Genomic DNA, 14,085 nt, shown 5'->3' with positions numbered 1-14,085 from the left:
TTATTGTGAAATATACACAAAGTGCAGAAAGCTTACTGCAGAGTTCAATGAATAATCAGAGTGCAGACTCCTGGGTCACTGCTGCCTGGGTCTTTGCTCCCCTCATATGTAGGAGGCAATACTGTCTGTAGAATGAAAGGAAATCAATAATTTAAGATATTCAATATTGCATATACAATCATTCAAATAAGTTTTTCCTAGTGAAAACGATTTTTCCACACAGAAGCCTACATTATAAAAGCTAAAAACAGCCCAGGCATAGTACTGTTTCTTGACTCACATTTAAAGATTATTTAAATTTATGGGTGGAATGATATAGCATTTGCTTCAGAATAATGGAAGGAAGGGGGATGGGGATTACCACGTGTTGATCATTATTGAAGCTGGATGCTGGGTACATGGTTTCATGCTACTACCCTCCTTACTTTGGGGTCTGCATAAAGTTTTTATAAAATGAAAAGTTAAAAGAAAAAAAAAAAGACGCTAAAAACAGAAGCTATTTAAGGCATACATCTGCAACAGGTTGGAGAGAATGGGCTGTTCCTCCTGCTATCACCTGCAGCATAACTCTGGCGAGCCTGCTCTTCCAGTTGCACAGGGCACAGAGGGACTGAAGGGAAACCCACATTAAGAGCATGAAGGACCCTGTCAGGACCATCCCAGGCTTCCCTAAATGCAGGCTTGGCAGAATTGGTGAGGCCATGGGGAAAACATGGGGTGATAAGTCAGCTAAACAGAAAAATATCTTGTACTAAATTAACGAAAATTTAAATAATTGTTTCAAACCAGACTTTGGGATTGACGGTTTCTCCCCGGAAGTAGCTCTAGGCAGACTTCCTTCCATGTAGGAAGAAATAAGATCCCTTTGATTACAGAAGCCACAAGAACAGGTTGCTCACTTGACTGGAGCTCAAGGAGCCTCGCAAGATCATTCTCTTCTCTTTCTCAGACGAGCACAGGTATTTTTGGAACATACTGCTTTACTGGTAGAATCTAGATGACCCCTGGCTTTACTGCCCTCCTCCACCTTGTTCTTTCTGACCCCATCTGACCACCTTTCTGACCCCCCCAGTGCAGCATTGAAAATCAATGCTGTACAACTCTCTCTCCTATACAACTAAGATATGACCAGCACTTTGGGAGGCCGATGCAGGTGGATCACGAGGCCAGGAGTTCAAGACCAAAGTCTGGCCAAGACAGTGAAACCCAGTCTTTACTAAAAATACAAAAAATTAGCTAGGTGTGGTGGTAGGCACCTATAATCCCAGCTACTCAGGAAGCTGAGACAGGAGAAATGCGTGAACCTGGGAGGCGGAGGTTGCCATGAACTGAGATGGTGCCATTGCACCCCAGCCCAGGCAACAGTGCAAGACTCCATCTCAAAAAAAAAAAAAAAAATATTGCCACACAGTTAGAAAGTCTCCAAACCAGTCCCTTCTAAGTGTACATCTAGCAGTGATTTTAAATATTCTGGGTTGGCCCATTTGAAAGGTTTTTAAGAACCAACAAGCAGAGATGAAGTCTCAAGCACTGTATAGTCTGTGTAATCCTCTACATGCACGCTCCCCCATTACTCCGCCAGGAGGAAGAGGGCTTTATCAGTAAAGTAGTCCAACTACTACTAATTTTCTGTTGAGATGTACCAAGCACATCTCAGAAACAACTGTCACACATCTACTCCAGCTGGATTCTCTGTTAAGTGTCATGCAGGATAAAGAAAGGACCTTATGGCTTGAATTACGAAGCTAATATATATGAACAATACATAATGAACTGCTAGAACGTGGGGCATGCACCACAGGCTTTCCTAGGTGGAGCCAGAATACTCGAGCAGAAAACCCCCATAAAAGCAGTCGGCCCTGAGCACAGAGATGACAAGACAACATGAGTGAAACACCATCACTGTGTTCGCAGGACGGAGGACGCAGGCTTAAGAAGTGTAACGTGTTCCTCCTGAGAAACAACACAAATGAGGCTGGACTGCAGGCAGTGATGCCATGGGGAAGAAAGCCTTGAAAACTTTGTGATATGGAATGTTGGGCACTATGGTCCAATTGGAAGCTTCTGAGAAAAAGAGAAATGTGATACGGGGTCAGCATCCCAAACCCGAAAATCCAGAATCTGAAATGTTCCAAAATCTGAACCCTGAACACCAACATGACGCACAAAGGAAATCCGCACTGGAACATTTTAGATTTCAGATTTTCCAATTTGAAATGTTCAACTGGTAAATATAATGCAAATATTCCAAACCTGAAAGAATCCAAAATCAGAAACACTTCAGGTCCCAACCATTTTAGATAAGGGATATTCAACCTGTAGGAGTCCTCTGAAGGCAAGTTAGACAGGTGGGCATTGGGGCACAAAATGAAGGAAAAAGGGAGAAGGAGTCACAAAGGTGCTGCAGCAGCCCCAGACAGACCTGAGCTTGGGAGGAGGGAGGACAGGGGAGGGGAGTCAGAACCCTTTCAGCTGGGTTCTCTGTTAAGGCTGCTGAATTCTACTGTGTTCTCATTTATCTCCACCTTGGCAGACAGGATGGAAGAGTGTCAGCAAAACCTGAGCCCTGTCCAGATAAACAGAGTGAGAGAAAGGAATGAGTTAAAGATGATGAGATTTTAACCCTGGCTGACAGGTAACAGTGAAACTAGAAAGGCATAGCCTGAATGAGGTAAACAACTGCTATTTTCTCAAGAATGTGCTTAAGGTTCTGTTTTCTTATTTAAAAAAAAAATTACTGGCAGAAACAAAGTCATTCACCCTCCCTTAACTCAAACCTTCAGTCTCCCAAATATGTTTCATTCATTCGAGTGACCCAATTAGGGAATACTTCTCCTCAATGGCAGCCCATTCCTTCCCTCCAGAGAAAAAGCACTTCATTAACCTAAGTCATAAACTCCCATTAAAGCTGTTAGGTCTAAATTGTAAGAGAGAAAGTCTCAGACATTCTTTACAGTTCAGTTTTCATGAGGAAAGCATTTTTTTTAAAGGCATCTAATCAAGGCTCCTCAAATTCTAATCTCATCAGAACTGGAAAAGAATGTAACAAGTTTTCTTCAGAGGTAACCTCTGTAAGTCATGAAATATTACATTTGACAAAGATGATCATGTAGAAATGACCGAGTAATCCAGAAAACTGCCCATACTAAAGGCAGCTGAATTCTACTGTGTTCTCATTTTGTGACACGGTAAAATCCACCCCCCCCCAAAAAAAGATGGAACTGTGGAGACTTAAATAAATTCTTTTGCCCCCATTGCGGTTGTAAAACTATCTCCGCTATATCAGGGTACACCAAAAACATAGACTAATGATATTAAGGTCTCGATATGAGCCCTTAAAACCAACAAACAATACTAACCTGTTGGAGGAATCAATAATTTAATTCCTGTAACTAAAACAAGGGGGGAATGTGACAGGGTAAAAGCCCCATAAAACTGCATACCTCAACCATACCTCTGCTCTCTATAACCCAAATGTGAATAAGTAATTAAGGACTGTGATTTCCACCCTACCCAGACAATGTGTAAACAAATGCTAATCTCAGCTTTTGTGAACCACTTAAGTAACAATCAGAATGTCAAAAGTCCCCTGGCCCTCTGAGTGTCCGGAGCCCCTCACCCTATCTTTGCCCAGGAATCCACTGGAATGTCCGGAACCCCCTCACCCTCATCCCCACCCAGAAGGTGATTTACAGAATCCACTAGCCCTTGGAATGTCTGAAGCCCCTCACCCCCACCCCTGCCCCTCACCCTCACTCCCAAGGTGAATTTTATGGGTATAAAGGGTCTTGACACCCTCCTTTCGAGGCCATGGGTTGGAGAGACATGAGTCCTCCGTGGCCGCCGGCAATAAAGACCCTGCAATTTGGCATCTTTTTGTCTTGGTGTTGACTTTCTATGCTCGGGCCAGTACAACAATTTATCTCCATCTTGGCAGAAGTAACTTAGGCTGAAAAACATACACTGAACATTATAATCAATCATGAAGGCACTGAAGACAATTCAACACTACAGCCTATGTCCAAGTACCTCTCAGGATGCCAGAACGTCACAGAATTCATTCCTGAGTGAAGAGGTGCCATCAAACCAGACACTCAAAGGTGAACCAAGGGACAGGGACTAAGTCACAGCCAAAATAAGGCACTTTATTCATGTACTTCAACAATCACAACCACATTCAAACACACGCCAACCAACACTACAAAGACGACCCATTGGAGCTGAGATCTACACTACATGTGTGGCAGCTGCTAAGAGGAGCCATCCGAAATGAGAGATGCATTACTTTGAAGCGAGTCCCAAAAATAAGGGAGGAAAGTGAGTGGGGGTACAGATGAACAAGGCTAGATAGAGCCGGTCCCTGTCAAAGTTGAGTGATGGGTATATGGGGGTTCTTTATATAATATTTCTACATTTGGGTATGTTTTAAACCTTCTATGTTTAAAAGTAAAATACAAAAAAAAAAGAAAGAACCAACACATTTTCAAGATGCTCGAAAGCAAAAACAGGCTTCTCTCACAGCCCCTTTCATAAAACTTAATTTTCAATCCTTCACAACAACGGAGAGGAAAGAAACAACTTTCTTATTCTTAAGCAATGAGGTAGAAAGGTAGATGATGCATATTGTAAGCCTAGAAAAGTCTTTGAGATAAAACAGGTTAGACCTATGAGCAAAACATCATCACTTTTCACAATTTCCCCTCCAACTGTTTCCATTGCACTTCTAAAGACCGATCTCCAACTCTTCCAGAGTAACACACACACTGCCTAAAGCACAGAACAGAAAAACTAACTGCCAAGAGCCATGCAAAACCCAAGATCAGAAACTAGAACTGGAAACTGTCATGACTATGATACAAGCAACAAATGATTCATCCTGAGAAGGCAGGCAAGCCCCATCTGTTTCTCAGGACTCCCAGAAGACGTCCAGGCAGAAAAGTTCTGGGACCCAAGTCAGCATCAGGTGCCTCAGACACTTACTGAGCATCCTGGCTGCCCAGAGCCCCAGCAAGGAGGTAGAAATCCACGAGAAAGCAAATGAGAACAAAAATTTACAACACAAGCCAGAAGTGCCACAACAGAGGGTGCAGCAAAGCACCTCCAGAACCCAGACAAGGAAGGGGCCCACCCTGCTTGAGAAACCAGAGAGGTAGCCTGGGAAGGGGTCTTCACAGATGAACATGAGCTTGTCCAACACTGTAGGCTGCTGGTGGAAAGGAAGCATGAGCAAAGGCCAAAGGTCTCCAAGGCCTGGTAAGGAGTTATATGGCTGCCAGTAGGGCACCTGCCAGGGAGCGGAGGGAGCCCAGGGAATTGGGGGTGTGGGCGAGAGACCACAAATAGCCTCACACATGCACTAAGAAGCTTAGACCTGACCCTGTGGAGCAGCATGTCTCAAACTAGCAGTGGTGAAGGGCCAGCTGTTGAAATGGCCAGCCCATCATGGATGATGCTCATACTCCCTATTTTCCTTTCCCCATCACTCACGGGTAACACACCACACACAACAGGGCAGGCAGGACGCCACCACTAAAGACAACACCAGGAGTATTTCAGCGGGTAGGGTCACAGCTGGGTCACTGGTCTTTTTGGAGGGTGTGTCTGAGGGCAGTGTGACGAGTGAATGAGAGGGTTAAGATGGGGGGCATGGATGGTGCTCAGGAGACCGTTGCATTCATCTAGGAAATGAATGCCAAGAGCCTGGCTAAGGCAGCAGCAAGGGGGCCAGAAAGGAGCAGTCAGATTTGCAGGGTCCTTCCTAGTCTACATGACAGGGCTCGGTGACCACCTGTGCATCAAGGGGGACGTAGCAGAGCATCATTCTATTTTCTCTATTTTCTAGACTGCTTGGCCATGATTCTGTTGGCACAAGGAGGAACTGTGGCAAGAGGTATATGTTTAGAAAGAGACATTCATGTAAGAATAAAATTGTCTTCAAATTTCAAATAACTTTGTTCTGACTCTTCCATCCTAAGAAATCTCCAGTACTATGTCCTGTTTTGTTCACTTGCTGTCCCTCAGGACCTAGAATAATATCTGGAGAGTTTTATCATTTATCTGAACATCCACTCAAGGGACATCTCAGGAGTCTGGGGCCAGTTGGCTAAGAGAGCAGTCATATTGCATATTTTTATGATTAGTAAAGAACGGTTCTAACTTGACCCTACCCTTTATGCCTACTATTGGAAAGGAGACAGGAGAAAATGGAGCAGGGTTGCTAAAAAATAATCTGTAATTTGATGGGGATTCAAGTGTCAAAAATCAGCATTAACTAGTATTTCAAGGTGAGCTCAAGAAGCCCTAAACCAGTCCCAGAAATACTAAAGAAAGTTCTTTAAACTCCAACAGATGAAAGCAAGCTAATCTAAAACAAAACGTGATAGCAACATTCTCAGTTTGCATTTGGTCTAAAAGTGCAGAGATGAAATGTATTCAACCCTATTCACTGGTGAAATTATACAGAAAGACAGACTGTGATGTTGCTACAGTTACAAAATCACTGCTTAGAAGCCCCTAAAGTAAAATGTCACAACCCAAATTAGTTCCAGAAAACAAAACTCATTTTCTCTATTAGGTATAATTTGCCACTATGGTGTAAGAAACCTACATTTCTGGAAACTACAATACGTTTGGCTGAGGAACAAAAGCACCTGCCAAACCACCACAGAAAGAAAAAAAAAAAAAAAAAAAAGGGAAAAGAAAAGAGAAAAAGAAAAGAAATTATTAGACCTGAATTGGATTTCTCTAATTCTTCCTTTAAGTGTCTCGTAACTCCTCCTCCCAAATCAGTCACTGAATTCTACTGATTCTATTTCTCGTTGCCTCTCACCCTTCCAATCCCTCCCCACTTTTCAGGTCGTCTTCCTGTCTCTAGTCATCCCACACGCAGCTGCTGGATTCATCTAAAAGTGAGCACCTGTTGAGTCACTCACCTGTTCAATCATGTTAATAGCTCCCAATTTCCTGTTCAGTCAGATATTAATGCCTAAGTGCTCCAGTAAGACTCAATATCCCCTTGTAATCCTCTCTCCCTCTACCTGGAAACGCTGCTAACCTCCTGCTAAACGGGATCAGCTCCTGCACCCTAGACCTGCTGCCTCCTTTGCTTTTTTCCAGGCCTCATTCCCAACTGAACTCAATTCACCCTCCAGGGCTCACCTCCGACACCCCACTTCAGAGAGCCTCTTGCCCTCCAAATGGATGTGGGCTCACAGCACATCGCTGGTCCCTCTTGTGAGTGGTTACAGAGCTTGGCTATGTTTAAGTCCTGTGTTCTTATATTTTCACGATGGGTTTAGACTATGGACTTCTTGAGGACAAGGCCTGCCTTTTTCATTTTGGTGTCCTATACAACAGGGGTCCCCAGCCCCCAGGTTGTGGACCCATACTGCTCTGTGGACCGGTCCGTTATCTGTTAGGAACCAGGCCATACAGCAAGAGCAAGAGGTGAGCAGTGGGTGGGCAAGCGAAGCTTCATCTGTATTTACAGCCGTTCCTCATCACTCGCATTACTGCCTAAGCTCCACCTCCTGTCAGATCAGTGGTGGCAATAGATTTTCATAGGAGTATGAACCCTGTTGTATACTACGCAGGCGAGTGATGTATGTGGCATGTTTCTTATGAGAATCTAATGCCTGATGATCTGTCAATGTTTCCCATCAACCCCAGACGGGACCATCTAGTTGCAGGAAAACAAGCTCAGGGCTCCCACTGATTCTACATTATGGTGAGTTGTACAATTAGTTCATTCTACATTACAATGTAATAATAATAATAGAAATAAAGTGTACAATAAATGTAATGCACTTGAATCATCCCAAAACCATTCCTTGCCCCCACTCCCTCAGTCCATGGAAAAACTGCCTTCCATGAAACTGGTCCCTGGTGCCTAAAAGGTTGAGGACAGCTGCTATACAGGATCTCTCACATTCTAGGTTCTCTAAATACACATTAAACTGAGTGAAAAAGAGGCAAATTCTTTCAGCTCTCAGTTACAGGAGAAAACAGGTTAATTCCTATGTTTGTCTAAGTAACAGACAGATAGGACACAGTTTTGTTGGATACAGACAATGTTAGTTGCAGAAACGAAGAATTGGGAAAAAAAATCAACTTAAAGCATTACACGCAGGGGAAAGCAAGGCAGAATGAAGTGGTTCAAGGTGAAGATGCCCTGCTTGGGAACACTGAAGCTGAAAGACATGCCCTAACATTCAACAGCCAAAGTGTTTCTCTCAATTCCTGTGTAACTTGTTGATTTTCATCTTCGGACAAAATAGAAAATCCTGACGTTTAAAAGACTCTGTTTTCATTTTAAAAACATTAAAAGGCTTAAATATGATGGAGAGACAGTACAGATGATGTTCTTGGAGGCTGTAATATAATACTCTACAGTCTTCCTGTGGCCACACACTCCTGAGAGCTGGTCTTCGGGCTGCTTAAAGTTCCTGCTGATCCAAGCAGGGCCTAGGCAGGTGGGGCAGGATGGCCTGTGGTACCCCAGCTGTCATCATCTGTGGACGGTAATGAGCTTTATTGCTGAATTCACAAGACAATATGTGATCTTCTAACATATGCCAATATTTTTCCATCTAGAATACTGTTTTGGAACAACTTTATTAAGGAAGGAAAAACATTGGCTGTGCTCATGAAAGTAATGACTCACAGAGTAGTGACAAAAGAGAACAATGCTGTTCAGATCCAAACCTCGGGCCAAATGAGAATTATTACCAGACAGATTAAATAATACAGATGACTCTGAAAGTCCCAAATCCTGGGATTTGCATGGCTTTATCTGGGAAGATTACTTTGGAAATCAAATACAATTTCCCAGCTGTAGGGCTTAACTCTGTTAGTTACCACCAGGAAGATCAGATCATAACATGGACACATGGCAGGTTAAGTAAGAAACAAGCTCAGTCTTTATTCCCCTCACCATAACAACCCAATAAAGTGGTTAACTTGGATGAATGTCAAGTCTTACAGCCCTCAATTATTTCAGCCTCTATAAAAACAAATGAGTAATTTGAAGTGTTGAAAAGATACCTTCTTGTAATTATGATTACAAGATTCTAATCATGAGAACAAATTTAGTGCAGCATGTCTTCATAAAGACCAACCAGCCAGAGCTATTAATAGAAAAGCCTAGAGCCATTTAAACATGAAGTCTAAACAGAAGCAAAAAAGAAAAGGTAAAACGTGCTTCTTTAACTAATGCACTTAGTGGATAACCACAGCAAAGCTATAAACATATCCTTTGAGCAGAATACCTTTCCTCTCTTTGATCCCTTTCTTCTTTACTTCTTATTTATTTTATTAGATAATGAATAATGTTTTCTCCTTCTCCAGAATATGTTTATGTGGAACCAGATAAGCAAATGGCCATGTCGCCCAAGGACCAAATCCAAATTACCTTCTTTTAAAGTCCATTTGATTGAGCCTGTCCTCTTGCTGACAGCATGCAAACTTCCATCCAGCGTGGACACAAACAACAAGGTTTCAGGAAGCGTCACTGTGCTGGTACTTCCCAAAATCTGCAATGAGATGTAGAAGAATCTTCATGTTGATATGATTCTTCACCTTGGGCGTGTACAATCAGAGACCCCCACTCCCAAAGTTATCCTGCTAAAACCCTCCATTTTACAGATGAAGAAATGGAAGGTGGAGAGCCTAAATTCCCACTCAGTCAGGACTACAACCCAGGTCACCTCATTCTAAGCAGTGATCCTGCCTGCAGACAGGCAGGCTCATGACCTAACATTACAAGGACAAGAATTCTGAAATAATCAATGGGCAGCCTTAACTGAAACAAAGGGGCAAAGTATGTTCAGCTTTCTGACTTCCTTCTCTTGGGTCTATTCTTTTTTTTTTTTTGAGATGGAACCTTGCTCTGTCACCCAGGCTGGAGTGCAGTGGTATGATCTCGGCTCATTGCAACCTCTGCCTCCTAGGTACAAATGATTCTCCTGCCTCAGCCTCCCAAGTAGCTGGGACTACAGGCACATGCCACCATGCCTTACTAATTTTTTGTATTTTTAGTGGGGACAGGGTTTCATTGTGTTAGCCAGGATGGTCTCAATCTCCTGACCTTGTGATCTGCCTGTCTCAGCCTCCCCAAGTGATGGGATTACAGGCATAAGCCACAACGCCCAGCCCTCTTGGGTCTATTCTATTATCTAAAACCTGGTCATCTCATAAGACTTTATGATAAAAAAAAAAAAAATGCCAACACCCACACATGCACGCACATGCACACACACACACACGCACACACACACACACACACACACACACACACACACACATATACACTCATGAAATTTTAAAAAGCAAAGAATTAGGGAAAATGCTTAATGCAAATTAGGAAAAACAGCTTTCAGTATATAAAGAATTTATAAAATAGAACACCAAGATTCCAATAAAGACATGCTATAAAAGTAAATGAATAAAAAGCACAGCCCCAAACTGGTCCTCGATTAGAATAAAAATAAAACTTAAACTAAAATGTACCTTTTTTCTCAACAAATTTAAAACAAAAAACATTTTAAAGGAAATCACCAAAGGCTGTGAAATTAAATTTCTCATCCATTGCTACTAGCACTGAAAATTACTAGTGCCATCTTTCTGGAAAACATAAAAGTGCTCATAGTTTTTGATCCTGTAATTCCACTTCTATGCTCTAAAGATATAACTGCAGAAATGGGAAAAGTTCTGTGCACAATGATACTCATTACATCCCATTTATAAACACAAAAACTGGAAAGAACCAAATTTCCAATAATATCTAAATGGCTAAGATAAAGACACATGCTCAGTGAAATATCATTAAAACAATACTTGGAAAAAATCTACAATATAGAAAAATGCTTATATTCATTATCAAGTAAATACATAATCCAAGATTTGATATCCACTGTGGTTACAATTATACTGGACAGATTTTTTTTTTTTTGCCTGCCAGTCCTCTGGCTTTGCTAGGAATTTACCCTTATCTGGTTTCCATGAGAGCAGGTGTGTGCGTGCACGTACACACATGTATGCATATTGCAGGTAACAGCTGCTAAGGTTTCCTGGGTAAGGTTTCCCTTTTGAGGCAGGGGTCCCTTCAGCAACACCATCCTTGTAATGAGATTTTCTCTTCCTTTGTCACTATAGTATCCTGCAAATTAGCTTTCCCCCCGGGTCTTCAATTAAAAAAATAGGCCAACGCAACTTGCTTATACTGCAACCATTTGCATTCTGGCACAAATACTATTTTTTTGAAATACAGAAGTATGGAGCCTTAAATGTAAAAGGATTGGGGTTATTTGTGCATGGGAGCCTGATCCCAGAAGGCCTGGCTACTCTTGGTAAGAGCCAGGATGCCTAGTTAATCCTTCAACGGGAAGCTCCCACACGCTCTCTCCAGGGCAGCCTGAGGTGGCAGGACAAATACTCCAGGGTCCCATATTCCTTTTCCACGGTGGAGACCCACCAGCAGAGGGAGTGAAACAGCTGCCAGAACTTGTTGAATCCCACTTCTCTTTGCCCAGGAGGCCCACTCCCTGGAATGGGAGAAATGACAGCAAGCTGTGTTGCCACCTGCCCAACCTGCTCTGTGCAAAGCCTCAAGTCTGAGGAAGAAGAGTGCTTTTAATTCTACCTTTGGAACTAGGAAATTAATCTCACAGTATGAATCAGCCAGGAAAACAGAAACCTCAAGGGTGGTGTCTGCCCTAGCCTGGGATCCAAAGGTCATTGTTTGGGAATGATTAGAATTATTTCAGCCCAGAATGTCCAGATGGTGAGAAGCCACCTGAACCAGAGGCACCTGGGCCTGGAGAACTGTGGCCCTATGACAAGGCCATTGGGAGTTCATGAGTAAACAGGAGCTAAACGAATTGGGTTTGTCTCCCACTGAGGAGGGGAAATAGGTGTGCAGCTTGGTATGGGATGACTAGACGTTACGTGTGGCAGTTTGGAAGATGAATAAATGAAAGGGCAGATTATGCATACCTGGGGCCAAGAAGTGGAAATCCCTGTGGACCCCCTTCCACACCTCAAAGTTACCACAGGAATAACCACCCTGTACAACAGGTCTTGGGGGGGCCACGCAAGAAGTGAGTTAAACTCTGGGTGGCTAAAGTGGAAATAAGGCTGGGCATAGTGGCTCACGCCTGTAATCTCAGCATTTTGGGAGGCCAATGTGGGTGGATCACTTGAGGTCATGCGTTTGAGACCAGCCTGGCCAACATGGTGAAAACGCATCTCTACTAAAAATACAAAAATTAGCCGGGCATGATGGCACGTGCCTGTAATCCCAGCTACTCAGGAGGCTTAGGCAGGAAAATAGCTTGAACCTGGGAGGGAGAGGTTGCAGTGAGCCAAGATCACGCCACTGCACTCCAGCCTAAGTGGCAGGATGAGGCTCTGTCTCAAAAAATAAATAAGTAAAAATAATGATAAAGTAGAAATAAAACTTGAGAGAGTTCTGTGAATATGTTTTCTGCCACATGGAAAAAGCTGAATGAGAAAAGAGTAAGACACAGAAACAGAAAGCAGCCTGAGAAGAAACACAGCTGAAAGACTGGGAGGTCCCACCCTGGCTTCCACAGCTCCTCAGGCCTAACCAAGTTCTTGCCATTGGGCTCAGAGACACTCCACTCCTTTCAATAAATTCCCCTCTTTACTTAACCCTGTTGGAATTAGATTTCTATCACTTGCAGCCCAAATAGTTCCCACCACACACCCAATTAAGAAAAATACCAATAGGCTGGCCACAGTGGTACACACCTGCAATCCCAGCACTTTGGGAGGTCAAGGTGGGCAAACCAGGAGGTCAAGAGATCAAGACCATCCTGGCCAACATGGTGAAACCCCATCTCTACTAAAAATACAAAAATTAGCTGGGTATGGTGGTGCTCACCTGTAGTCTCAGCTACTCAGGAGGTTGCGGCAAGGAGAATCTCTTGAACCCGGGAGGCAGAGGTTGCAGTGAGCCGAGATCAGGTCACTGCACTCCAGCCTGGTGACAGAGCGAGACTCTGTCTCAAAAAAAAAAAAAAAAAAAATAGGAATAGAAAAAGGGAAGAAAGGGCCAGGTGAGGTGACTCATGCCTGTAATCCCAGCACTTTGGGAGCCCAAGTCGGGTGGATTACAAGGTCAGAAGTTCGAGACCAGCCTGGCCAATATGGCGAAACCCCATGTCTACTAAAAATAAAAAAATTAGCTGGGCATGGTGGCAGGTGCCTGTAATCCCAGCTACTTGGGAGGCTGAGGCAGAACTGCTTGAACCCTGGAGGTGGAGGTTGCAGTGAGCCAAGATCATACCACTGCACTCCAGCCTAAGGAATAGAGTGAAACTCTATCTCTTAAAAATAAAAAATAAAAACGGAATAAAATACTGTAAAATTATAACAATAGTTTCTTAAATTATAGCAATATTTCTTCTTTCATTTTCTAAACTTCTGTTATATGTAAATTTTTGGTGCTGCAAAAGAAATACCACTTCAATATAAATTTTCTCAGCAAGGCAATTTACTTCTTTAGAAGTAAATTGGATGGAGCAATGGCAAGCACACACCTGAATAGGGGAGGGGAAGGGGTTCTTATCCCTGATGCAGGTAGCCTCTACTGCTGTGTCGTTCGTCTACTGGCTAGGGTTGGACTGCACAGTCTAAGCTAATTCTGATTGGCTATTTTAAAGGGAGCAGGGATATGAGCCAGAGTGGCAGGGTGAGCAGTTTGGCAGAGGATGGTTACAGAACAGGTAACTAAAGGTGACTCAGATCAGAGCAGGTGACTAGGGGAATAGATGTGAACTACTGATTATAAATTGCGGGAAAGTTGTTTCCTGAAACTAGAGGCAAGGGGGGTAAAGAGAACCAAGAAGTTAAACTTTAAAATGGAGAACAAAGAAGAAGAGAGCTGAACATACTGACATGCTGATTCTTTGAAGAGAAACTTGGAGCTCACTATATTTAACACTTCCAATAATATGATTTACTAATCTGTAGTGAATTTTTCACAAAGTAGAAAGGAAATGGGCAAGTCAACAGGTAGGAGAGAAGCCTGAATTTAAAGGAGCTTCGGCAAGCACCTAAGCTCTA

General features: G+C 43.0%; 1 protein-coding gene across 1 annotated transcript in view; it reads right to left on the bottom strand.

The window, feature by feature from the left end:
• The window catches only part of ERN1 (endoplasmic reticulum to nucleus signaling 1), a 94,570-nt gene that overhangs the window by 50,579 nt on the left and 29,906 nt on the right, over positions 1-14,085 (bottom strand). The window contains exon 2 of the mRNA XM_032241985.1: positions 9,410-9,530. Within this exon, the coding sequence (XP_032097876.1) occupies positions 9,410-9,530 (121 nt within the window). The remainder of the gene's footprint in view (positions 1-9,409; positions 9,531-14,085) is intronic.

This window comes from Sapajus apella, unplaced genomic scaffold (genome assembly GCF_009761245.1).
Source record: "Sapajus apella isolate SASKATOON/1434 unplaced genomic scaffold, GSC_monkey_1.0 scaffold48, whole genome shotgun sequence".
NCBI classification, from domain to species: domain Eukaryota; kingdom Metazoa; phylum Chordata; class Mammalia; order Primates; family Cebidae; genus Sapajus; species Sapajus apella.
This window is presented reverse-complemented; position numbering and strand designations above follow the sequence as displayed.